The sequence below is a fragment of the Lepidochelys olivacea genome (assembly GCF_965140295.1).
Source record: "Lepidochelys olivacea isolate rLepOli2 genome assembly, chromosome: 6".
NCBI lineage: Eukaryota > Metazoa > Chordata > Testudines > Cheloniidae > Lepidochelys > Lepidochelys olivacea.
In genome coordinates, this window is record NC_140416.1 from 9,599,510 (window position 1) to 9,625,574 (window position 26,065).

The 26,065-nt window shown below is 56.5% G+C and overlaps 1 protein-coding gene across 1 annotated transcript; it reads left to right on the top strand.

Annotated features, from left to right (window-relative positions):
• Positions 1 to 1,171: 1,171 nt before the first annotated feature.
• GRK2 (G protein-coupled receptor kinase 2) lies at positions 1,172 to 24,446 on the top strand. The gene is made up of 21 exons (XM_084630392.1): positions 1,172 to 2,000; positions 9,531 to 9,607; positions 11,161 to 11,234; positions 11,444 to 11,545; positions 12,028 to 12,102; positions 12,601 to 12,662; positions 13,034 to 13,085; positions 15,381 to 15,472; positions 15,982 to 16,081; positions 16,607 to 16,685; positions 17,047 to 17,177; positions 19,491 to 19,585; positions 19,950 to 20,057; positions 20,172 to 20,238; positions 20,675 to 20,775; positions 21,200 to 21,266; positions 21,378 to 21,473; positions 22,900 to 23,062; positions 23,278 to 23,414; positions 23,519 to 23,632; positions 23,918 to 24,446. The coding sequence occupies exons 1-21, from the start codon at positions 1,888 to 1,890 to the stop codon at positions 24,080 to 24,082; spliced, it is 2,070 nt and encodes a 689-aa protein (XP_084486518.1). The 5' UTR covers positions 1,172 to 1,887; the 3' UTR covers positions 24,083 to 24,446.
• The last annotated feature ends 1,619 nt before the right edge of the window (positions 24,447 to 26,065 follow it).

Below are 26,065 nucleotides of genomic sequence, written 5' to 3' on the forward strand. Positions count from 1 at the left end.
TCAATTTCATTATTTCCCTAGTCAATTTCACTTCCTGCTGCTCCTGCTGTTAAACCCACACCAGGGAGAGGTGAAATCAAAGCCAGGAATTTTAATTAATTTTTCGTAAAGGACAAAACCTAGTATTAACAAACACAGTCCAAACTTTTGTCTCACCTACCTGAGAGCCTCTGTTTGAACTGTGATCAGCATATATAATCTACACATTTTAATTCAATGGCCAGACACGTTCTGTATGTAAGAAGAAAATTGATATGGTTTAAAAGCCTGATATTTCCAAATAAAAAATTGACCAGCTGTGCCTTTATCCTTAGAGTGTAGCAATTTGGGAGGTAGATTCCAGCTTTCCATTTCACATGTGTACAACGCCTAGAACTATTTATTTGTTATCATAGTGGTGGCAGCTGTATATATTACAGATTCATAGATTTTTAAAGCCAGCAAAGACCACTGAGATCATCTAGTTTCACGTCCTGTATAACCCAGGCCAGAGCACTTCCCCCACTGCTTTCTGCATCAATCCCAGAACTGGTGCTTGAGCTAGATCTTTTGGAAAGATACCCCATCTCGGTTTAAAGACCTCAAGCAAGGGAGGAATCTACCATTTCCCTGGGTGAGTTGCTCTGGCCTCTCAAACAGAGCAGTGATTCTGGGCACTGTAAATTCACACAACTCTCACTCCTTGCCCCAATGTGCTTACAATCTCAGGGTATGAGCTCAGATAACAAGGGCACATGCCTTGAAGAAAGGGGGAGCATGGGCTGACAGACTTGATCAGTGTAGTAAGCCGTCCAGCTGCTCCCTAGCCAATTTTTTTGCAGGCATCACAGCCAAGGGGGACTCAAAGGAGGACAAAGTATAAGGGCTTTGCAGGTTTTTATGGGGCACTCCTCCCCAAAAAGGATGGATCCCTGCTCCTTTCTTGGGGGCCTCTAGATACTACTGTACGCTTTCCCCTGCTATCCCACAGGTGTGCAAGCTGATTGGCTTGTAGGTGCATGCAGGGGGCAGATAGGCACTTCAATTGCGCATGGGTGACACCTGACACACAGGCATGCTGGAACCTTGCTTCTACCAACCTGCCCCCATTGCATGCATTGCAATCACACGAGCCTAAAATGCAGGGTGTGTGTGTGTGAGAGAGAGAGAGACAGCGAGAGTGTGACCTGGTCTCTGTGGGAGGCGAAGGCCTCACACAAAACCTCCAGAGGGCAGCGTTCAATCTTTTGCCTCCCTTTTTCAGGGCACTGTTGCTTTAAGCTGCAGCCGGAGAGAGACCCAAGCTAGCCTGTGCTGTAGCCAGTGTGGCGGCCAGGCTAGGCTGGAGGAGGCATTGCGGAACCACTCGATCCTGCCTCTCTCGCTATTTTCATGACCTAGTGATCTGACATTTTATCGGATTGTATTTTTTGCGGTGGCTTTGGCACAGGTTTCTTTCTTCCCCTCTCCTGGTACCCCCTCGGCTAGCCCTGCCCGCCGCTTGCCCAGACACACAACTCAGGAAACAGAAGCAGTTGTCAAGGGGGTGGGAGATCAGCAAACCCGTAGCCGCATCCACGGCGAGGCAGGCCCGCCTCTCCTGCAAACACGCGCGGCGCCTCAGAGAGGAAGGGGAGCCGCTCGCAGAGGAGGCGAAGCTGATCAGAAATAAGGAAGAAGTGGAAGGGGCTGTCGCTGCAAGGCATCATGTGGATCTGTTGGTGAAAGGGGTGGGGGAACAACACCCCCCCTTCTTTCCCACCCCACCCCTCCGGCATCTAGAGGGGCAGAGAGGGGGCTCGGTCGGCAGCTGAGGCCGGAGACGCAAAAATTAATAATCTCTTAAGGTATTTAAAAAAAAGAGAAAAAAAAAAAAGGAAAGAAGAAGAGACAAGATTGACTGGCAAGATGGCCGACCTGGAAGCGGTGCTAGCGGATGTGAGCTACTTGATGGCTATGGAGAAAAGCAAATCCACCCCTGCAGCCCGGGCCAGCAAGAAGATCCTGTTACCTGAGCCCAGGTGAGCTGGGGGCAGGTGTGGGGCAGCCGGCTGTGCCTTGCTGGCCCTTTGGTTGGAGATGGACCTCTCCCCCAGCTCCCTGCAAGGTGTCTTCACCTAAGCAGAGTGGGCGCCCCAGGTTGGGCATGGGGAGGGTAGCAAAGTGGCATGGTTCTGTGAGTGTGTGTTGGGGGCAGCTGTGTGTTACTGGGGGAGGCTGGCACACTCTGCCCTGTTCAGGTTGTTTCTTCCTGATTGTTTCCCCCCTGTAGCCTGGATAGTTTCCCATTATTCTGTTTTCTTCCTGGCTCCTGTGTCTTGCTCTCCAGTACCAGGGAGATGGGAGAGGAGGGGCTGAGTTGACCTCCCCACCCCCTTTAAAACCCAGAGACCCTTCCCCACACCACCCCCTCCTCCTTTGTATCTGTCAGTTCCCAGTACCAGGGTTGGGATCTCCCTGTGCTTGGGAGGCTCTGAAAAACAGCCCCTTTGTGCCCAACACAATCCTGGCAAATCAGATGCACTGTACCTGCCATAGGCTGATCTACACAGCTGGCGACATGCAGGCATGCATCAGACACAACCGTGCGGTAGGGCTGCACTGGCGCCTGTCTAATGGTTGGGAGACACACGCAACGGGGTTTGAGATGCAATCTGTGCTAAGGAGCATCTGTGCCCAGCACCATACTTCCAGCCCCATGCCCAGTATCCATGCTTTTTAATGAGTTAGTGGCACTTAACCCGTGCCTGGGGGCCAGGGCAACTTGTGGCACAGCAGACATGTACAGCAGCATGCGTGGCACCTTTTTGGCCTTTGCTAATGCTGGGCATCAAGGGGGAATGGGGCAGAGAAAGTCATTGAAATGCAGCTGGCTCTGGGGTGGGAGGGAAAAGCTGCAGAGCGAAGGGCTGACCCCCTCTCCTATTGCATCCATGCCCCTATGGGGTCTGCAGTGCCTATGGTGGACAGACAGGGACACTTGGGTGTCGGAGGGGGTCATGTCAGAACTGGGCTAGGGCTTAGTGTATATAGCTGGGAAGGGAGGGAGCAGGGTTGGGTAGAGGGGAATGGATGAGTAAGGAGGAGGGTGGATGGATGGATGGGGGCAGAATCTGCCTCGCTGGGGCTGCTTTCCTGCTCTCATGGGCTGTTGATAGCACAGCACAAAGCTGGACCCATGGAGGCCCCCATCCCCACCAGTCCCTGCTCTTGAACCCCATCCCTTCCAGAAAAGAGCCCGGCCTTACGTGGGAACAGGGCTGCAGGGTGAGGGAGAGGGGAGCTCAGAGTCAGGGCTCCTCACTGAGGTATTCCCCCCTTCTCCCCCCGGCCACCCAGAGTAGAGGCTGTTGGCTCCAGCCCCCGAGCTCATCTCAGGCCCACAGCGCAATGGCAGACAAGCCCCAGGCTGGGCGGGGTGTGACTTGGCTTGAAGTGACACCTGTGAGTGGAGGGGAAGCCAGGGCAGCACGAGGCCTGGTACTACCTGGCAGTCACACAGGCCCAGGCCACTGGCATGGGGCTGTGGGTTTCCACCCTCGTGAGCGCATGTGTGAGAGCATCCATCCCCTGCCTGCTGAGCCCCCTCTGCTCCCATGGCCTGAGGGGAGCAGGCCCTAGGGCCAGCCAAGCTCCAGTCCCCTGTTTCCAGCTTCTCCACAGGGGCAGGTGCCCACCAGGATGGTAGGGAGACCCTTTTTAGCTAGGAGTCCCTAGAAGCACCGGGGACTTTCTGGACTCCAGATTTCTCTGTGCTGGGCCCATGGAGGGCAATGGCTGGATGGTGCCCCCTTCCCTGCTCCCCGGAGCCAGGCCTGTCTGACCCCAGACTCCTGCTTAACTGAAGATTCCCCCACCCCAACTACGCTGCTCCCCGTCACTGTGTGAGAGCAGGGTAGGCCTTGTGGGGACTGGGCCTGTGTGCTGGGGTTCAGCGGGGGCAGGGAGGGGCCAGGCCTGTGTCCTGGGGTGCAGTGGGGGTGGGGAGGGACTAGGCCTGTGTGCTGGGGGGCATGGGGAGCAGAGGCATTTTCCGTAGCTGTGATAAGATGTCTGGGATGGTAGCCTAGGGCCCCCACCCCGTCCTGGAGAGCGGTTACAGCTGGGCCTTACCCAGTTGCCCCCTCTGGGGAGGGCTATGGGCAGAGACTGCTGCTGAGTCTCGGTGCCGCAGGGAGCTGCTCCTTGCACTGCCCTACTCCTACGTGGCCCGTGAGATGGCCATCCCAGCGCTGCGTAGTGCCCTTGCTGTGGGGGATGGACCTGGGGGGGGGGGTGTTGGGGGCTGACCATCTTTGTGCATGGGGGAGCTTTAAGGGGTGCGGTGGGGAGGGGAATGGATCTCTGGGGGAGATGTAGTGGGGGAGGCATATCTCCTGTGTGGAGGTGACCTTGGGTTTGTAAAGTGGATGGGAGGCTGGATTAGGGGCTGGGGTCCCTCTCCCTTTGATCCCCACAATAACCTCGTCTGTGTTTTCCCTGGGAGCCTCTGGTGGCTCACACCTGGGCCAGCCCAGCCCTCATTCCCCCACATCCCACCAGCCAGGCCTGTGGGAAAGGCACTGCCAGCTGCTGCCTCGGGCCGGGACCCTGAGGGGATGGCACAGGGGGCCAGGGACTAGTAGGGGCATGAAGGGCAGGGCCTGGGGTTGGGGTCTGAAGGAAGGGGCATGCCGAGCCAGCTGTGACCCCATGGGGTCAGGAACTTGGTTGAGAGGGACATGCTGCCTTATGTCCGATCTGACTGTGGTGTGGAGAAGGGGGTGCAGGGGCTTCTGTGTCACACACACACACACACACACACACACCCCTAACCTGCTCCCCCACCCCTGTTGGGTTCGGGTTTACACTGGCCACAGAGGTGGGGACGGGAAGGGTCAAGCATGGGGGGAGGGATAGCTCAGTGGTTTGAGCATTGGCCTGCTAAACCCAGGGTTGTGAGTTCAATCCTTTGAGGGGGCCATTTAGGGATCTGGGGCAAAAATTGGGGATTGGTCCTGCTTTGAGCAGGGGGTTGGACTAGATGATCTCCTGAGGTCCCTTCCAACTCTGATATTCTATGATTCTAAGCCTCCTGGCCCCTAGGCACTCCTCCCCCGCCGTAGGGCCCAACCAGAGGAGTTCCTCTTTTTCGCCTGCCTCTACAGATTGATTTGGGGAGGCTAGAGAATAAAATCCTGGAGCCAGAGCCAATCAGGGAAACAGAACCCTGCGCCATGCCGGCATTGCCCACAGCAGCCATGGGCATGCAGCAAGGCACTGCCAGGTGCGTCTGGGTGGAGGTAGCAGGGGGTCATATGCTGGGGTTGAGGGACATGGACAGAGCTCAGAGAGGAGCCCAGAGCTGGGATAGCAGAGGGGCTGCAGGGTGGGATGGAGGGGCAGCGGCAGAGCTGTGGGGGGAGCCCAGGGCTGGGCTAGCCCAGGTCTCTGGGTCGGGATTGAGGGAAGATCTGCCAGGAGATTGGCAATGACTGTGAATGACAGATCAAGCCCAGAGCTCCTGCTGCAGGGAGGTATTGAAATATCTTGACAGAGCCAGTCTTTAAGGTTCGGACTGGGGCCAGAACTGAAATGTGGCTCCCAGGGACCCACCACCCCATCGTGCCAAGGCTGAGGCCCTCCTCCATCATCAAGGGAGCCTCTGCCCCCTGGCCCAGCTTTGAGGGAGGTCCCTCCCTTTTTCCCATTGGCCTGTGGGACTAAGGAGAGTTTTTGGTTCCAAGTTTTGGTGAATTCGCCCAAGATCCTGAGACCTGGGAGGCTGGAAAGATGAGAGGTCGAGTCCCTCTGGATGCCCAGTAAGAGGGCAAGGCCAGAGGGCAGAAGTGGAGTTGATTAGGGCTAATCAGTCCTGGGGCCAGGTTTCCATTCTCTTTGGTGACATCGAGAGCAGCCTCAGGGCTTCTCCAGTACCCCGTAGGGCCTTGACACCAGCTCTGGCCACACCCTCAAAAACCCCACAGGAGCAGGTGGGGCAGAGCTGCCTCAGTCCCAGCAGAGACCTCCCCCTCCCAGGCCAAAGGAGCCCTTGGCTGCCCCAGCACGAAAGACCTGGCCCGGGCAAGCACCTGGCCCTAGTTCTTTGGCCCATGGTCTGTTAAAGAATCAGAGCACTGCTGCCCTTGGCAGGGCCAGGAGAGGATGGCACCTTCATGGGCAGGGCTTCACTGGCCAGCAGAAAGGCCTGTAGCCATACGGGCATGTCCAGACCAGGGGCCCATCTAGCCTGGTATCCCGTCTCCGATAATGCTCACATCTGGCTGCTTCATGGGGAGGTGCAAGGAGCCTCCCAGTGGGCAGTTCTGGACCAGAGCTTTCACTTTTATCCCCTTTCCAGTAGCCACTAGGGAGCCCCAACTGCAGCCAGGGCCCTGCTGTGCCAAAAGCTGCACGGACATGTGTTGAGAGAGCCCCTGCTCCGAAGAGCTCAGTCTACATAGACCTGGCAGACCATGCCAGGGTTGTCATCCCCGTTGTACCAATGGGGAATTCAGGCACCGAGAGACGATGGTCACATGGAGTGTCTGCCATAGAGCCAGGAATAGGATCCCAGCCCACCCTACTGTAACCTCTAGACCCCAGTCCCCTCCCAGAGCTGGGAGAGAACCCAGGAGTCCTGGCTCCGAGCCCCCCCTGCTCTAATGATGAGACCTCCACACCCTTCCCAGAGAACCCAGGAGTCCTGAACAGCTCAAGTTCTTTTCTTTGCCCTGAAAACTGTCAGGCCCTATTTGTACAGATCCCAGAGGAGGATGTTGCAAACCCCCACCCCTCCCTGTGGGTGGGAATGGAGGCAGCAGCCTCTCTCCATCTCCCCATTATTCACCTGACTTGACTTTCCTGCTGGTCTGAGATGTTCCTTGTGCCACAAGGCCTGGTGTCTTCCTGCTCAGGTCTGCTGGGTGCCAGCTGCTGTCTTGCAATGGCATTCATGCCCCTTGGGGAGCTGCCTATGGATACCCTGGGCAGGTGGGATGTTCCCTAGGTTGAGATTTTGGCAGCCTGGTCAAGCATCATAGAAGCACCAGCTGGATCCCGGTGGGGCTAAAGGACTTGGGTGGGGCTTTTAAGACTTCAGGGCAGAGCTGCTGAGCCCCACAGGACTCCAGCCACTCTGACTGCCCCATGACAGAGGTCTCTGGCCCAAGCCCTGCAGGGACCGGCTGGACTGAAGGACATTACACAGCCTGCAGGCCTGGCTTGGCTGGGCTGGGCCTCGTGTTGAACTCAAGGAGCCCGTCTGGACTCAGTGGCCATGCCACTGAAAGAGGGAGTGGCTCAGGTGTTAAGCTGGGGGGCAGGAGACCTGCTTTCAATTCCTTCCTCCTCCCTGTGTGACCTTGGGCACATCACTCAGCCACTCTGTGCTTCAGTGTCTCCACCTGGAACATGAGGCTACGAGCACTTCCCTCCCTCCCAGGGACATTGGGAGGCTAAATCCATTAAAGATCACGAGGTTCTCACCTGGAGCAGCGTAGGGGCCAGATGAGCCTGAGACAGATGGAAAACAATGGAGTTACGCTGGAGACCTGGACCCAGTTCTGGCACTGCTCAAAAACAAACCATGATTGTTTCACGAACATAAATTGTTGTGCAAAAGTCAACATGGCTTCTGTAAAGGGAGATCATGTCTTACTAATCTATTAGAGTTCTTTGAGGGGGGTCAACAAACATGTGGACAAGGAGGATCTAGTGGACATAGTGTACTTAAATTTCCAGAAAGGTTTTGACAAGGTCCCTCACCAAAGGCTCTTACATAAATTAAGTTGTCATGGGATAAGAGGGAAGATAGTTTCATGGATTGAGAACTGGTTAAAAGACAGGGAACAAAGGGTAGGAATAAATGGTAAAATTTCAGAATGGGGAGGGGTAACTAGTGGTGTTCCCCAAGGCTCAGTCCTAGGACCAATCCTATTCAACTTATTCATAAATGATCTGGAGACAGGGGTAAGCAGTGAGGTGGCAAAGTTTGCAGATGATTCTAAACTGCTCAAGATAGTTAAGACCAAAGCAGACTGTAAAGAATGTCAAAAAGATCTCACAAAACTAAGTGATTGGGCAACAAAATGGTAAATGAAATTTAATGTGGATAAATGTAAAGTAATGCACATTGGAAAAAATAACCCCAACTATACATACAATATGATGGGGGCTAATTTAGCTACAACTAATCAGGAAAGAGATCTTGGAGTCATCGTGGATAGTTCTCTGAAGACGTCCATGCAGTGTGCAGCAGCACTCAAAAAAGCAAACGGGATGTTAAGAATCATTAAAAAAGGGATAGAGAATAAGATGGAGAATATCTTATTGCCCTTATATAAATCCATGGTACGCCCACATCTTGAATACTGTGTACAGATGTGTTCCCCCCATCTCAAAAAAGATACACTGGCATTAGAAAAGGTTCAAGAAAGGGCAACTAAAATGATTAGGGGTTTGGATTGGGTCCCATATGAGGAGAGATTAAAGAGGCAGGACTTTTCAGCTTGGAAAAGAGGAGACTAAGGGGGGATATGATAGAGGTCTATAAAATCATGAGTGATGTGGAGAAAGTGAAGAAGGAAAAGTTATTTACTTGTTCCCAGAATATAAGAACTAGGGGCCACCAAATGAAATTAATGGGCAGCAGGTTTAAAACAAATAAAAGGAAGTTCTTCACTGTGGAGGTTGTGAAGGCTAGGACTATAACAGGGTTTAAAGAGAACTGGATAAATTCATGGAGGTTAAGTCCATTAGTGGCTATGAGCCAGGATGGGTAAGGAATGGTGTCCCTAGCCTCTGTTTGTCAGAGAGTGGAGATGGATGGCAGGAGAGCGATCACTTGATCATTACCTGTTAGATTCACTCCCTCTGGGGCACTTGGCATTGGTCACTGTCGGTAGACAGGATACTGGGCTGGATGGACCTTTGGTCTGACCCAGTATGGCCGTTCTTATGATGTGGCCAGTTCGTGTGTCAGCGTCAAGAGGCAGCAGGGGCTAGTGAGTGGGGCTGGGTGACCTTGGGCCAGTCCCTTCCTGTCTCTGTGATTCAGTTTCTGTTCCTGGCCTTTGTCCTGTGTAGCTGGATTGGGAGATTCTAAGGGTAGAGGCTATTTCTTACAAGCGTGTACTGTGCCCGGTACAGTGGGGTGCTGATCTCAACTGGGGCCTTTGGATGGCTACCTAATGGATGTGCTAGTGAGTGACTAATGCTCCCCCATGGCTGTTGTTTAAACAAACAAACAAGGAAATTCCCACCCAAAAAACTTGGTGAAGCTGCAGCTGGAGGCAGCTACTGAAGGGAGGGAAGGGTCTTAAAGGGAGCTGGAATTTAACAAACTAATAAATATGGGAAAGTCAAGGAAGGTTCGGTTCAGGGGAAAAAGCATATATTAAAATCCACAATATGGGAATGCCTGAGGCTCCGGTGGGGAGATGCCTGTTCAGACACCCCCAGGCGTATAGATGCAGAATCCAAATGGGCCCAGGTGGTTTCTACTGGGGGAGAGAACAGGAGTGAGGGGTGGGTATCTCAATTAACCCCTTGTGTGCTGTGTGTCTCACCAGCATCCGCAGCGTCATGCAGAAATACCTGGAGGACCGGGGCGAAGTGACCTTTGACAAGATCTTTTCTCAGAAGATCGGTAAGTGGAGGGAGTGGGGGTGAAGTGCAGCAGGGGATGCACAGACGCACATGCAGATATACCTATGCACATCCCCCTCCCCCCCGCCCTTGGTATGACTGTGTGTCTGGGAGGGTTGGGATTGAGGGACAACAGCAGAGCTGTGGGAGGGAGCCCAGCGCTGGGCTAACAGGGGGCTGTGGGTTGGGATTGAGGGGCACCAATAAAGCTGGGGGGGCTCTGTGCTCACACCTGTCTCCAGGCCTGGCCGTGCTCCTCACTGAACAGCTCCAGCCCTGGGGGAGGCAAGAGACCGGCTGTGAACACGGGTGGAGGGTGTTGAAGCACAAGAGGAAATTCTCCTTCCTCTTTGTGTGGCTTGGGCAGCTCCCATCCCCGCGCCTCCTCCCCACCACCCAGGCCCAGATCCCTTTCCCGGGTCTCTGGCTGGGGCAGGGGGCATGGACTGGAATGGGGAGGCGCTTGGTGAGATTTTCCAGTTGGGGGAGAATCCCAGGGTGGGGGTTGGAGGGAAGGGTCAGGTGGTGACTCCAATCAGGTGGTGAGTTGGGAGAAGGGTGGGTTTGGGATCGGGGGGGTGGGGGTGGGTTTGCTGGGTGGGTAGAGGTGTGTGGCAGGAGTGGGGGTGGGGGGAGTGTCATGTTTTGGTGCGGGATGGGAGGAGGCTGGGGTTCCCCAGTGGGTTTGGAGTTTGGGTTGGGGGTTGGGTGGGCGTTAGGAATCCAGAGTCTTCCCAGTCACTTGGGGCTTCCTGGGAGTGGAGGGTACCTGGTGGATTGGGGTCTCTTGGGCAGTGGTGTCAGGATTGGGAGAGGGGAGGAGTCCCTGGTGGGCTGGGTTTGCGATGGGGATTGGAGTCAGGGGCTGGGGTCTCTGGTGGGTGGGGATCCCTGGGGGAAGGTCAGAGATGGGGATTACCAGGGGGCTTGGAGGTAGGGGCTTCTAAGGGGCTGGGGGCCCCCGTGGTCTCTGTCTGGGCCCTCTGGCTGGCGTGGTGGGACACTTCCCCTTTCTGTCATTGGTAGCTAACGGTCTCCAGCAGGAAGCCCCTGTCACTTCCTCCCCCGCCCACGCTTGTGTTTGTGGTTTCCGTGCCAATACGCCCCATGCTCCCCTGCCTCCTCCCCCGCGCTCCCCTGCCTGCTCCACACCACCTGGCCTTTTGCCCAACTAACCCTGTTAACTGCAGCCTATCCAGCAGGGTGGGAGCTGGCAGCACCTGGAGCCATTTAACCGCAGGGCCCCCGGGGGTAGGATTGAGCCATCCGGAGAGCCTTGTGGCCCAGCCTGGCTCTGGGGAGAGGCCTGCTGCTACTGTCACCCTCTCTGGTGGTGACTACAGTAGGGGTGCTGGGCAGAAATAGCCCACTGTTGCTACCACTGGTATAGACAGGAGCTGGGTTTGAGGGAGTCAGGAGGGATTGCATGACTTGGGTGCAGGGAATGGGACATGAGGCCTTTGCCCTCTAGAGGGCACTGGCTGCTATCCAGCCCCAGGAGGTTAGGGGCCAGGTTCAGGGCTCTGGGGCCCTGACTCTCTCCCTGTTTCCCAGGGTACCTGCTGTTCCGGGATTTCTGCCTGAATCAGGTGGAGGAGGCGAAGCCGCTGGTGGAGTTCTATGAAGAGGTGAGGCCCTGGGGGGCTGACCCCCATGCCATCGTAGACACACCGGAGTTTCCCTATCCCCACCCAGCAGGAAGGGGGAGGGGTAAATTCCCACCCTGTGGGTTGTTAGGGTGGCTGCTGGAAGGCTCCCCTGCCCTCTGGGATGTTGGGAGATCACAGCCATGGCTTTGCAGCCTGCCCCAGGGTGACACTGTGCCCCCTGTCCCCAGATTAAGAAATATGAGAAACTGGACTCGGAGGAGGATCGAGCCACCAAGAGCCGCCAGATTTTCGACCAGTACATCATGAAGGAGCTGCTGTCCTGCTCCCATGTGAGTGTGCCACCCCAGAGGGGACCCAGAAACCACCACAGACCTTGCACTGGGGGGGACCTGAAAAACTACCACAGACATTTCCTGGGGGGACTCCAGAAACCAGCACAGAACCTGCCCAGGGGGACCCCAGAAATCTCCAGAAACCCCACTCAGATGGGACCCTGAAACCATCACACCCCTTGCCTCAGAAGGGACCCCCAAGACCTCCAGGAGCTCTGCCTCATGGGTGACCCTGAAGCAGTCACAGACCCTGCCCCAGATAAGAACCCTGCACTGCTCCCCCGGCCCTCCCATCCTGGCCTGAGAGTTGGATTTCTCCTTGTTCACATAGTCCAGAGTCTCCCTTGGTGCCCCTGCCCTGCCCTGTAGGCTACCGTGGGATGGGGGTGGGGATAACCTAGACCCAGATCCACCCTGACCACCTGAGAAGGGGTGTGAGGACCACATAGGCTTTCATTGCTCCACTGCTTTCCCCATAGCCCTTCTCCAAGAGCGCCACAGAGCACGTGCAGAGCCGGCTCAGCAAGAAGCAGGTGCCACCAGACCTATTCCAGGTGTGTCTCCACCCCCCACCTTCTCCCTACTAACCCCACGGGGTCAGCCCCACGGGCCCCTCTAGGCCCGGATCCCCCCTGTGGTGCCGGTCCAACCCCACGGGCCCCTCTAGGCTAGTGTTGCACCAAATCAGTCCAATGAGTCCACCTAGCTCAATATTTCCTCCTCAGCTGCACCAGATCAGAGCAATGAGCCCCTCTAGCCCGGTCAACTGCCCCTTCCTGATGCTGTGTGGGAGGGGGTTGCTGTCGGGGAGGGTAAGGGGGGTGGGGCTGCCCTGGTGGCTGGGGAAGGGAGAGATACGAAGAAGCTCTGTCCCTCCCTCAATGCAGGGTGGGTGGGGTTGACAGTCCCCAAGAGAAGGGTTTCCCATCCCACTTGCCACTGGGGGAGGATGGGGGGAAGGAATTTCCTGGCATGGCCCATCCCACTGGGGGTGGGTGGGGTTCCCTGCTGACCCCTTCTCTTTCCCACCCTGATCCCCATGTCTCCCCCAGCCGTACATTGAGGAGATCTGCCAGAACCTGCATGGAGCCATCTTCCAGAAATTCATCGAGAGGTGAGAGGAGCCATCTGCTGTGGGGACTGGCTGGGGGCCTGGACCTGGGGGGATGTCTGTCGAGGGCTGGAGGTTCTCTTCCTGCAAGGACTTTGGCAGGCGGGGGATGGGGAGGTCTCTGCACAGGGCTGAGGGGGACTCTCTGGTTGCGGGGATGGGCAACCTCTCTTTGCAGGGGTCTCTCTGGGATGTGGTATGGGGTGTCTCTCTGCAGGGCTATGGGGGTCTCTCTGGGTGGTCTTGCTGCAGGGCTATAGGGGCAGGGATCTCTGCATGACTGGGGTGATGTAGTCTCTGCAGGCCCGTGGGGCGGGGGGGTCCTCTCTGTGGGGGCCTCTGTAGTTTTTTCACCTCTTTCTGCTTTGTTGTAGCGACAAATTCACCCGCTTCTGCCAGTGGAAGAACGTGGAGCTGAACATCCATGTGAGTGTCTCCCAGGGCATAAGAACATAAGCACTGCTACAGACTAGGGACCAAGTGGCTAGGCAGCAGTTCTGCAGAAAAGGACCTAGGTGTTACAGTGGACGAGAAGCTGGATATGAGTCATCAGTGTGCCCTTGTTGCCAAGAAGGCTATTAGCATTTGGGCTGTATAGGTAGGAGCATTGCCATCAGATCGAGGGACGTGATCATTCCCCTCTATTAGGCATTGATGAGGCCTCATCTGGAGTACTGTGTCCAGTTTTGGGCCCCACACTACAAGAAGGATGTGGAAAAATTGGAAAGAGTCCAGCGGAGGGCAACAAAAATGATTAGGGGACTGGAACACATGACTTATGAGGATAGGCTGAGGGAACTGGGATTGTTTAGTCTGCGGAAGAGAAGAATGAGGGGGGATTTGATAGCTGCTTTCAACTACCTGAAAGGGGGTTCCAAAGAGGATGGAGCTTGGCTGTTCTCAGTGGTGGCAGATGACAGAACAAGGAGTAATGGTCTCAAGTTGCAGTGGGGAAGGTTTAAGTTGGATATTAGGAAAAGCTTTTCCACTAGGAGGGTGGTGAAGCACTGAAATGGGTTACTAGGGAGGTGGTGGAATCTCCTTCTTTAGAGGTTTTTAAGGTCAGGCTTGACAAAGTCCTGGCGGGGATGATTTAGTTGGGGATTGGTCCTGCTTTGAGCAGGGGGTTGGACTAGATGACCTCCTGAGGTCCCTTCCAACCCTGATATTCTATGATATAAACGGCCACACTGGGTCAGACCAATGGTCCATCTAGCCCAGTATCATGTCTGCAGACAGTGGCCGGTGCCAGGTGCTTCAGAGGAAATGAACAGAACAGGGCAATTATCCAGTGAGCTATCCTCTGTCATCCAGTCCCATCTTCTGGCAAACAGAGGTTTAGGGACACCCAGAGCAGAGGTTGTGTCTCTGACCGTCTTGGCTAATAACCACTGATGAACCTCTACTGTTGGCTGTCACAACATCCCCTGGCAAAGAGTTCCATGTGCTGACTGTGTGTTGTGTAAAGCACTTCCTTATCTTTGTTTTAAACCTGCTGCCTAGTAATTTCACTGGGTGACCACTGGTTCTTGTGTTATATAAAGGGGTAAATTACGCTTCCTTATTCGCTTTCTCCACACCAGTCATTATTTAATAGGCCACCAGTATATCCCCCCTTAGTTGTCTCTTTTCTAAACTGAACAGTCCCAGTCATTTTAATCTCTTCTCATACGGAAGCTGTTTCAGACCCCTCATCATTTTTGTTGCCCTTCTCTGAACTTTTTCTAGTTCTAACATACAATTTTTGGATTGGGGCAACCAGAACTGCATGCATTATTCAAAGTGTGGGCACACCATGCATTTATAGAGTTGCAGGTTCTATCTGCGGGGAGCCTGGCCTGGGCAAGGGATGGGGCTGTAGTCCATCTTGGGGGGCTTGGCCTGGAAGGGTTGACAGTTTGTATTTTGGGGGTAGACTTGCACGGAACTGTATCCCATTTCCATGTGCCCCTTGCACGGCACAGCGACCCCCTACTGCCCGTACCCCACCTCGCAGCTCCCTATGGAGCCCCTGGGTCCCAACCTAACCCCACTGCGACCGAATCATCCCACCTCCTGGGGCTATGCTCATTGTGGGGGAGACTGTGGGGGGCAGTAGCTGTGGGCAAGGGGTCTCCTCAGCCCTGACTCACTGCGAGCTGGGGCTCCCTGGCTCGTATTGCGCGAGCCCCAACATTCAGATGCAGGTTGAGATCCAAGCCCCTCCCCCCCCCGCCCCTCCAGGGCTTAGAGGGAGCATGGCACAGAGAGGAGTTTTCCCCTCAGTTCTACAATGAACGTGCTTGTAGCGGTGGGAATGGCCAGGGAACAGGTGCTGTTGTTCCGATGAATGGTTGTCATTGTGCTGTGTACTGTGCATACATGCACACACAGAGAAAAGTTGGGCCTGCCCTCCCCCGAACATACAGTCCAGACGTAGGACGGATTATTCTCTCTGCTTTGTATCTGTGGAAACCGAGGCACAAACAGGGCCGGGGGGCAGGGGGAGTGACTTCCTCCACATCACCCAGGAAGTCAGTGGCAGAGCTGGGAACTGAATCCAGGAGTTCTAAATCTGAGGCCTTAACGCCAAGCCCAGCCTCTTGCTCCCTGCCTAGGCGTGGTGTGCCCTGAGAGCCCACACTGCACTGTGCGATGTGCCATGAGTTTGCAGCAGTACAATACAATTAATGTGTGGATTTCTCCCCACCCTCACCTGCTCTCCCATTGCCATGGGCCCAGCTGACCATGAACGACTTCAGCGTGCATCGGATCATCGGCCGCGGCGGCTTCGGAGAGGTGTACGGTTGCCGGAAAGCGGACACGGGCAAAATGTAATTAGCCAACACCGGGGGTGGGGCCCCCGGGGAGAAGAACTGTGAGGGATATTATAGCCAGGAGATGGAGGGGTATCTGCTGGGATTCTGGGGTATTATAGCTGGAAGGTGGAGGGATATCTGCTGGGAATCCGGGGGTGAGGGAGTGTGTGTGTATTATAGCCGGGAGGTGGAGGGGTATCTGCTGGAGGTTGGGGGCGGATATTATAGTTGGGAGGTGGACGAATATCTGTTGGGTTTTGGAGTGGGATATATCTGCTGGGATGGGGGGTGCTGGAGCTGAGAGACACCTGTGAGAGCGAGGGAGAGTTGTTGTGGTGCAAGGGAGGATACCAGTAGTGCTGGTGTTGCCCTGGCCGGCAGAGGGATCCCTTCAATGAGGAGGAGGGTACTGTGGAAGTAGGAGAGATGAACGGATACTTGTCATTACAGAGGATACCGGGGTGAGGGAATTTGCTGTGGGAGTGGAGGGATATCAGCAGGGATTATTTTCTCTCTCGGGGCAGGTATGCTATGAAATGTCTGGACAAGAAGCGCATTAAGATGAAGCAGGGGGAGACGCTGGCCCTAAATGAGCGCATCATGCTGTCTCTCGTCAGCACCGGGGTGAGGACAGCTCTCCACACACCATGCACTGCAGCCATGGGGCCTGCCTGGCTGGGCCAGCCTCGCCACAGGGCATACAAGGGGTGGTGGTGGGGTGTCAGAACAGGGCAAGCCTGATCTAAGGTAAAGGTGTCTGAGGACAGCAGTGGAGGCGGTTAGCACAGGGGAGGGCAGGAGTGAGTGTGTTCAGAGAATGGGGGATGCAGGCAAAGGGTGGGGAGCACATGGGGACAGGGAGCTTGAGGGGGCAACATGTAAGGGGTGGGAGCACACGTAGAGAGGATTGAAGAGGGGTGGGGGCAGCACGTGGGGTAATGTGGAGGTTGGTGGGGGGCAGCATGCAGGGGAGCATGCAGTGGGGTGGGGGCAGCACGTGGGGCAGTGTGGAGGGAGTGGGAATCTGTGGGAGGGCAGTGCAAGGGGGAATGTAGAGGGCAGCATGTGGGGGAGAAGGAGAGCCTGCGGTGGCACAGTTTGTGGGGTTCCCTTGATCGGTGGGTGACCCATCTCGACCTCTCACCCCAGGACTGCCCCTTCATCGTGTGTATGTCCTACGCCTTCCATACCCCTGACAAACTCAGCTTCATCCTGGACCTGATGAATGGTGAGAACCCCCTGCTATCCTTGGGGGATACCCCAGCCCCCACACTGCCCACCCCTTACAATTAATAATACACCCTATCTCAAGCTAGGCGCCACTATCCGGTGCTGCACATGCTTAGTGAGATAGTGCCTGTCCTGAAGAGCTTGCTGACCACACAGGCAAAGAGTGGGAGGGGAACCGGGGCACGGAGTGGGGATGTGATTTGCCCAAGGAACCAGTGGTAGGCCTGGGGATTGAACCCCAGAGTTCTAGCGCTCAGCCTGGTGTTCTAGCCACTAGGCCACACTGTGCATGGCCCACACTGTATTTCCTGTGGGGCAGGGCCTTGTGTTGACCAGGAAGTCGGCTGTCTCTCGTGCAGGGGGCGACTTGCATTACCACCTCTCTCAGCACGGGGTCTTTTCCGAGGCCGAGATGCGCTTCTACGCTGCCGAGATCATCCTGGGCCTGGAGCACATGCACAACCGCTTCGTGGTGTACCGGGACCTCAAGGTAGCCCCACCCCCTCCCACCACGGAGGGGTGTCTCCCACCCTCCCACACCAGGACCTCAAGGTAATCCCATCCCCTCCTGGAGCCCTGCCCTATCCCACCATGGGTGTCCCCTCTTCCCACACTGGGATCTCAAGGTAACCCCTCCTCCTCCCACCACGGGTGTCCATCCTCCCACACCGGAACCTCAGTGACACGCTGGCTGGCGTTGTTCACGACCTCAGGGCAGAGACCCATGGGGGTGGGGGTGTTCTATAATTATGTTTCACCAACCCCATAAACAACTGTGAACTCCTAAAGCACTATACCAGTCTTACCATGGAGTCACAGCCAGTCACCTTGGGCATGCCAGTCTATATTGCCGCCAGGCCAGCTGGACTTAGTGATGATTCGTTGCTATACACCAAAGCTCACAAAATATTCAGGTTGCTTCTAGTCCCGAGAGATCAGACACTTCCCCCAAGTCAATCTGTACCTCAGATCTCACACCAAAGACAACGCCTGTAGCCAGTCCTATAGTAAACAAACTAAGGATATATTAACTAGGAAAAAGAAATGAGCAAGTTACTTACAGATTAAAGCAGGCAAACATGTATACACCAATGAGTTGCAGTCTATGGTTCCAAAAGCTGACAGAGATGTAGTAATCTGTCAGCTCTGAATGTCTTTTAGGGCTAACCCAGGTTGATCCTGGGGATCTCTGCTTCTGTTTCCTGGCTCCAGTCCTGTGAGAGGCCAAACAGCAAAGAGATCAAAAATTTTCATGTCTTCTATCTTTATTTTCTTCTTCCAGAATTCAAGCTGATGGGACAAGCCTTTTGCACATAGCCTGTGCAGGGGCAAGTAGCAGTCTTTATATTGTGATGTCCCACAGTGGGCCATTTAGTTTTGATAGCCCTTCCTGATGGGCAACAGGGATAGCTCAGTGGTTTGAGCATTGGCCTGCTAAACCCAGGGTTGTGAGTTCAATCCTTGAGGGGGCCATTTAGGGATCTGGGGCAAAAATTGGGGATTGGTCCTGCTTTGAGCAGGGGGTTGGACTAGATGATCTCCTGAGGTCCCTTCCAACCCTTATATTCTATGACTTGTAGGTAATGCCTTTCATAGAGATTTAGCATTTTGCACTAGGCAAAGTTTTGTTCTTGTCTGGTGAGTGACATAGTTCAGAGCAAACATGTTAGAGCTCTATAGCAAACACTTAAGTTTCACCTAACAACGTGGGATACCGACATTATAAGTAGGGTTAATACATGTAGTAATGTACAAGCGTTTCATGAAATCTAAATACATTGTTGTAAGTCTGACACGTCTGACCCATACTGACACACAGGTGAGCTGGACAGGTTTCCAACAATGAATATATCTATGCTCGGCTGAGGCCCAAAGCCTTGGCAATAGCTGGCACCTGGTTTGCCAACATCACACCCTCCTCCTCCTCCTCCCACATCTGGACCTTAAGGTAAACTCACCCCTTCCACCACAGGGTTCCACCATGCCAGGGCCTCAGGGTAACCCTGTCTGCTCCCTCCTGGGGTTCCTACCTGCTCAGATCCCCTTGGGGGGTGGTGCTTGGAGATCTTGGGATGAGAGCAGAGCCCCCATTCCAGGACCCCACTTCCATGGGTAGTAAAGTTAAGGGGAGAAGGGCAGGAGTGAGGGACTGGCTTTGCCCAGCTCCCACCTGCTGGCTTCCCTCCCATTCACAGAGCATTTCAGATGCTGCACTTCACATGGGTATCGCCACCACCTGTGGTATAAATGTTTATGTGGAGCTTAGAATATCAGGGTTGGAAGGGACCTCAGGAGGTCATCTAGTCCAACCCCCTGCTCAAAGCAGGACAATCCCCGACTAAATCATCCCAGCCAGGGCTTTCTCAAGCCTGACCTTAAAAACTTCTAAGGAAGGAGATTCTACCACCTCCCTAGGCAACGCATTCCAGTGTTTCACCACTCTCCTAGTGAAAAAGTTTTTCCTAATATCCAACCTAAACCTCCCACACTGCAACTTGAGACCATTACTCCTTGTCCTGTCCTTTTCTACCACTGAGAATAGTCTAGAACCATCCTCTCTGGAACCACCTCTCAGGTAGTTGAAAGCAGCTATCAAATCCCCCCTCATTCTTCTTTTCTGCAGACTAAACAATCCCAGTTCCCTCAGCCTCTCCTCATAACTCATGTGTTCCAGACCCCTAATCATTTTTGTTGCCCTTCGCTGGACTCTCTCCAATTTATCCACATACTTCCCCTCCATCCCCACCCTGGGTCTCCCCATCCCATCACCCTGGCTCATGGGGCTGCTCTTCTCTCTCTGCAGCCAGCAAATATCCTGCTGGATGAGTTCGGTCACGTCAGGATCTCGGACCTGGGACTGGCTTGTGATTTCTCAAAGAAGAAGCCTCATGCCAGTGTGTGAGTGTCCAGGAGCTCCCTTCATAGTCAGTGCCCCCACCCTGCTCCCTACGAGTGCCCCCATCTGGGAGAGGCTGGGGCTAGAGTAGCCAGGAGCGCCTCCCAAAGCCAGTGCCCCCACTCTGCTCACCGTAGCGCCCCCTTCTGGGAGAGGCTGGGGCTGGAGTAGCTGGGAACGCCCTTCACAGCCAGTATTTCTGTCCCGCCCTCTACAGCGCCCCCTGCTGGGAGAGGCTGGGTGTGTAGTGGTTCTGTGATGGCTCTTTGACGCCCCCTGCAGGGAGAGTGGGGCACTGCAGCTCCTGGGCTGGCCATGGCTCTGTTGTACTCTGACCCCCTTCTCTATCTCTCTCTCCCCCCACAGTGGCACGCATGGGTACATGGCGCCGGAGGTGCTGCAGAAGGGTGTGGCTTATGACAGCAGTGCCGACTGGTTCTCTCTGGGCTGCATGCTCTTCAAGTTGCTGAGGGGGTGAGTGAGCAAGCAAGCTTGGGGGAGGGAGGGGGCGCATGTGGGACAGAGGCACCCGTGGGGCAGGGGTATGGCATGGGCAGCATCTAACCACCCTCTCCCCTCCCATCACAGGCACAGCCCCTTCCGGCAGCACAAGACCAAGGACAAGCATGAGATCGACCGCATGACCCTGACCATGGTGAGTGGGGGATCTCCGGTGGGGGGATCAGGCGCAGACAGGATCTCTGCTCTCCTCAGGGCTGCGCGGAGAGGGGCCCCGACCCATCTGTCGGTCCAGGCCAGGAACAGCCCTGCTTTTCAGCTCTGAGCCCATTGTACCTGCCGCCCGTCCCACTGGTCCTCAGCCAGGGCCCTGTCTAGCCCAGCCATACACACCCAACTCCATGGACCCGAGTCTGGCCCTGCCCTCCAGCCCCTGAGCAAAGTGGAGCTCCAGTGTGGCTGTGTGGATGAGACTGCCCCTGCAGGCTGGGATTGTGTGCGTGTACACAGCTGACCCGTGCTGGCTAGGTTTGGAACCGCAGTGTCCCTCCAGCCCCAAGAAGGGTCTGCCTAGCTCCCAGGGCTGGGGATTGGCTCCTCCCCATAAAATAATCCTATCCCCACCCCCACAGCCTGTAGAGTTGCCCGACTCCTTCTCGCCTCAACTGCGCTCCCTGCTGGAAGGGCTGCTCCAGAGAGACGTCAACCGGAGGCTGGGCTGCATGGGACATGGGTGAGTCTGTGACTGGGGAGCAGGGGGGTTATGCCACATCCTGGGGTGGCACTGGGACCCAGCAAGCATGTGGCAGGACCCAGCAAGCATGTGGCAGGAGCCAGCCCAGGAAGGATGGGTGCATTGGGCTACCATCCCCCAACTGGAAGAGATCCATCCTTCAGCCTGAGTGGTGCTGTTTGCATAGGACCTTCAGATATACAGTCACTGTGTTATTAGAACAGGTAGCTCTGGAGTTCCCCCTGCTGGTGTGGCAGCACCATCTCTCTCTGCCTATACCCCCATGCTCCAGTCCTGCCCCTGCTAGAATTGGACCCCTTGGCTCCAGCATAGGTTGCTGCATCCTTTGCCCCTCATGTGGGGGGCCAGAGGGACCCTAAGGCCAGCTCTGCTGATTCACCCCACCCCTGGTCTTCCTCCCCAGGGCACAAGAGGTGAAGGAGGATCCTTTCTTCCAGAGCCTGGACTGGCAGATGGTTTTCCTGCAGAAGGTAAGTGGGGTGGGTAGGGAGAGTAGCTGGGTAAGGAGAGGGACAGGGGCATGTGGCGGGTGCTGCTGTCCTGTCCCCCCAGATTCTCTAACGCCTCCCCTGACCCCGCAGTACCCACCGCCCCTGATCCCGCCACGTGGGGAGGTGAACGCGGCTGACGCCTTCGACATCGGGTCTTTCGATGAAGAGGACACAAAAGGGATCAAGGTACCAGAGGGACCTCACGGGGGTTAAAGGGCAGGGCAGGGCTGGGCCATGCAGGCTCCTCCCCCTCCCTGGTACAGGCTCCCATCCCCTCTCCCAGCACAAGCCCTGAGTTTGAGCATTCCCAGTGCAATGCGCAGGGACTCTGGTCATTAGGGCTTAGTGGGGCTCAGCTCCAACAGTAGCACAGGTGTACAGTGGGGCTGGGGTCCCTCAGGGCACAGTGCCAGCTGCTGCCATTGGAGAGCGCCCCTAATGTGGCTTGGGGGCTGCAGGACACCCAGCTGCCCCTGTGGGAATTCTGACACTGTAGGCAGCAGAGGGAGGAGGCCCTGAGTGGGGTTATGGCATCACACAGTCCCAGCAGCATGGGGAGTAGATCTCAGCTTAGGGGGATGGATCTGTGGGGGTGTCTCTGAGTGGGGGGGGAGGGAGGGGTGGGTCTCACCCCCCATCACCCCACCCAGGGTGTCTCTGAGCGGGTGAGTGGGAACCAGGGGTGGGTCTTGGTATGGGGGGTGTCTGGGAGTGGGTAGGAGGCATGGGTCACAGCCTGGAGTGGGACACACTCTCTCTCTGTGTGAGGGGTGTTTCTGAGTAAGGGGAAGGGGAGGAGAAGTGGGGTTCAGCCTGTGGGTGTCTGAGCTGGGAGAGGTTGCCTAAGCAGTGGGTGGGTGGGGCATGTTGGAGGATCTCAGGGAGGAGGGGACAGGGCTGAGGCTGGAGTCGCTTGGGGTTGGCAGCAGGAACTGGCTGGTGCTGGGATGGAGCTAGGAGGGGTCGCAGGGAAGCATATGCAGCATGCCCCACCTGAGTTTCCTCTAAGCTGTGTGGCTGCCTATTAAGCCCCATGTAGGGGCTCAGGGCTGTGGTGGGGAGGGCTGCCTCTCCCCCAGCATGGACCTGCCCTGGACTTGCTGAGGCTGGGGTAGAGGCGTCTAGCCCCAATCCAGCCCGGTACGGACCTGCCGCGGCTGGGGGAGAGGCGCCTCTCCCTCCACAGCCCAGATGCTGCTGCAGGGAGAGAGAGAGCTGAGGGGGGTCCTCTCTCCATGCTGTAGCCACCAGGCAGCCTGCACCCCAAACCCCTCAGCCCTGGCCCTTCACCTGTCTGTCCCCCCGTACCCCAATCCTCTGACCCAGCCCCACCACATGAGTTTTGTTATGTGCACCAATATTCATTCTGCACATGTGTGGGAAAAATTAGAGGGGGAACACTGCCCCCCACCCGGCCCTTTACTCTCTCTGGAGCCCCAGTTCCCAACTGTGGAGGGAGAGGAGGCCCCTTCACCTTGCCACCAGCCTCCCACCACCCAGCCCTTCCCCCAGAGAGCTTGATGCCAGGAGAGGGTGTGGGGGATACCCAGTCACCTGGGTTGGGGGAGCTCCCAGGTGCCCATGCACCTGCCGTCTTTCTGTCCGTTCCCAGCTGTTGGATAGCGACCAGGAGTTGTACCGCAACTTCCCGCTCACCATCTCGGAGCGCTGGCAGCAGGAGGTGACGGAGACGGTCTTCGACGCTGTCAATGCTGAGACTGACAAGCTGGAGGCCCGCAAGAAGGCCAAGAACAAGCAGCTGGGCCACGAGGAGGGTGAGTGGGGGGAGCCCCCTCCCCACGGTGCCCCCTGCTGGGAGATGCCTACTATAGCCGGCCCCCACTCCCCACAGTGACCTTGTTGGGAGATCCATCCTCCACCATGGCCTCCCCTGCTCTCTACAGTGTCCCCTGCAGGCACTTCCCTGTGTGTTGATGGCTGGCTGGTGCTGCGATCTGACTCTCTCTCTCTCTGTCTCTCCCCGGCACAGACTACGCCCTGGGCAAGGACTGCATCATGCACGGCTACATGTCTAAGATGGGCAACCCCTTCCTGACGCCATGGCAGCGGCGATACTTCTACCTGTTCCCCAACCGGCTGGAGTGGCGAGGGGAGGGCGAGTCCCCGGTAGGGAGCTGAGGGCAGGGCCTGGGGCATTGGGGAGGGGGATTCTTGGTGCGGGGGATGAGCCATGGTCTCTCTCTGACCCCCTGGCGCTCTGTCCTCTGCAGCAATCCCTGCTCACCATGGAGGAGATCCAATCCGTGGAGGACACTCAGATCAAGGAGCGCAAATGCATCCTCCTCAAGACTCGGGAGCACAGGCAGCTCATCCTGCAGTGTGATGTGAGTGTGCCCCAGCACCCCCCTCTACTGCACCAGGGCTGCTCGATGTGTCTGCTCCGCCCCCTCCCCCCTCCGGTTGTCTGCTCCCTAGGGCTGCTCCTTCCACATCTTAGGCTCCCCTGGTTAATAATGCATCCTTTTTGTGACCTCTGACCCCTCCGTGTTGCTCCTGTGGCTGACCCCACCCCTGACTGTGACCCCTGACCCCTCCGTGGTGCCCCCGGCCATCACCTCTGACCCCTCCATGGTGCTCCTGTGCTAACCCCACCTTGTCACCCGGCACAGAGCGACCCTGAGCTGGTGCAGTGGAAGAAGGAGCTGCGCGACGCCTACCACGAGGCCCAGCAGCTGCTGCAGCGGGTGCCCAAGATGAAGAACAAGCCGCGCTCGCCCATAGTGGAGCTCAGCAAGGTGCCGCTGCTGCAGCGCTCCAGTGCCAATGGCCTCTGACCCCCACGCCCCCCTTTTTCCCCCGGCTTTAATTTATTGGGTTGGGTTTTACTCGCACCCCCAGCGGAACCGTAACTGTTAATTTGCTGATCCTTGTGACTCCCGCCCTGCCCCCTACTGGAGGGGGTGGGGCATCTGGAGGGGGTGGGGCAGACTCCGCCCTCTCCCTATTTGGGGATGGTTCCTACATTCTGGATCCATTTCTCCCCTCCTTCCCATCTCAGCTCATGGGGCAGGGGCCATGCTGGCCCTGCCCCCAGCAGGATGCGGGGATCACAGGGAGGAACTTCCTCTTTGGCACTTAACTTCCTCCTTTCTCTCTCCATTATCAAATCGTTGCTGGTGCTGGAGAGCTCTGGGGGGGTGGGGGGGGCATGGCCCAGATCCCTGGCACACTGGAGGGCTCTGTCAGCGGGGGGGGGTTATGGCCCAGGGTATGCCCTTCCCAGCCTGTAGAATGCAGTGAGTATTGGCGAGTAGAGGACAGACCTTGCCTCCCGCCCCTTCTCCATGGGTTACCAGCTCTTACTGGAAGGGAATCCAGCCCCAGCAATGCTGTCCCATGGCTGAGGACCTACAGTGCCATCTGAGAGCCTTGGGGCTCAGGATTGGTCCTGCTTTGAGCAGGGGGTTGGACTAGATGACCTCCTGAGGACCCTTCCAACCCTGATATTCTATGATTGGCCAGGGACCCAAAGGGGTGGGGGCTGGGTGTGGGAGGAGCTTCACTGCCTGGCCAGGATCAGGCTGGGGTGGGAGGGGGGACCACCGATTCCAAGAGGAAGAGTTACATTAGGAATGAACAATGAATTATCTAATGGAGGCAAATACCTTCCCCCCACCGCACCCCTTCCCCCGGCAGCCTCTGTCCATGCCGACAGCCCCAGCCCTGGGCTCCTGCCCCCACTGTGCCAATGCCCCTCAGTTCTGACCCCACAGCCCCACCCTCCCCGCTATTGCATTGCTAGGATGCCTGCCTCCCAGGGTATTTATAATAAACTGTGCCAAAGAGCAAGATGCCAGTCCCTGCCCTGGCAGACACGGGCAACTCGTTTCACCCATGAGTGACGCCAAACCCAAACCCAGGTCTGTGCAGGCGGAGCTGCCCCCGTTGTGCCACGTCTCTGCCCTCCCAAGGAGACAGGCGCTTTGCTGGGCCCTAGCCTTAGGGGCACCTGGGCCTTGTGCCAAAGGAGAAGGAAGAGTTGCCTGATGCCAGTGCTGTCCGGCGGGCTGGGGTGGGGGCTGAGCTTTGTGGGGGGAGGGGGGCGGTTGTTGCTCAGCTAGCCGGAGGGCCAGTGCCAACACCAAGTGCTGTGTGTCTGAGTCCGAGGACAGCCAATGTAAATATGTCTGTGCCATGGAGCCCCTGTGCCCAGGGGTGCTGGCCCTGCTGCCCCCTCCCATCCATAGCCCCCTGTATTATTGCTCCAGCCAGCCCCCCAGCTCCTCTCCCCTCCCCCACTCAGTGTTATAACACCTCCCCCCCCCGGGGCAGGGGGCTCTTGGGGTGACTTAACCCTGGGTCCCTTTCCATCCCCTCCATGTCTGGGTAGGAGAGAGGGCAGGGTATGGGGGGAACATTTGGCAAGGAGACTGGGGGAGAGGTCTCCCTTCCCCTGTTCCCCCACATCTCCATGGTCTCCCAGCCCCCAACCGCATGCGAACCTGGCTGTACTGCATGCGCCCCCCTCCCCCGCCCCGTGTGATGAGTTCTGCCCGTTCTGCCAATGGCTCTTTTTTTCCCCCTTGGGGAGCGATTTCCTTGGGGGGGGGGAGGTTGCCCCTCCCCCCTCGCAGTGTCTGTAAATATTGGTTTCTGGACCGTCTCTTCTCGGGGTTAATTTTTTGGCCGAGTTTTGAATGTGATTTTAACGAGTGGAGAAGAAAAAAAGACAACTGAGTTTTATAATAAAAAAGTGAAAAAACAGGGCTCTGCCTGTGGCAGCCAGTCCATGGGACGGGCTGGGCTGGGGTGACTCA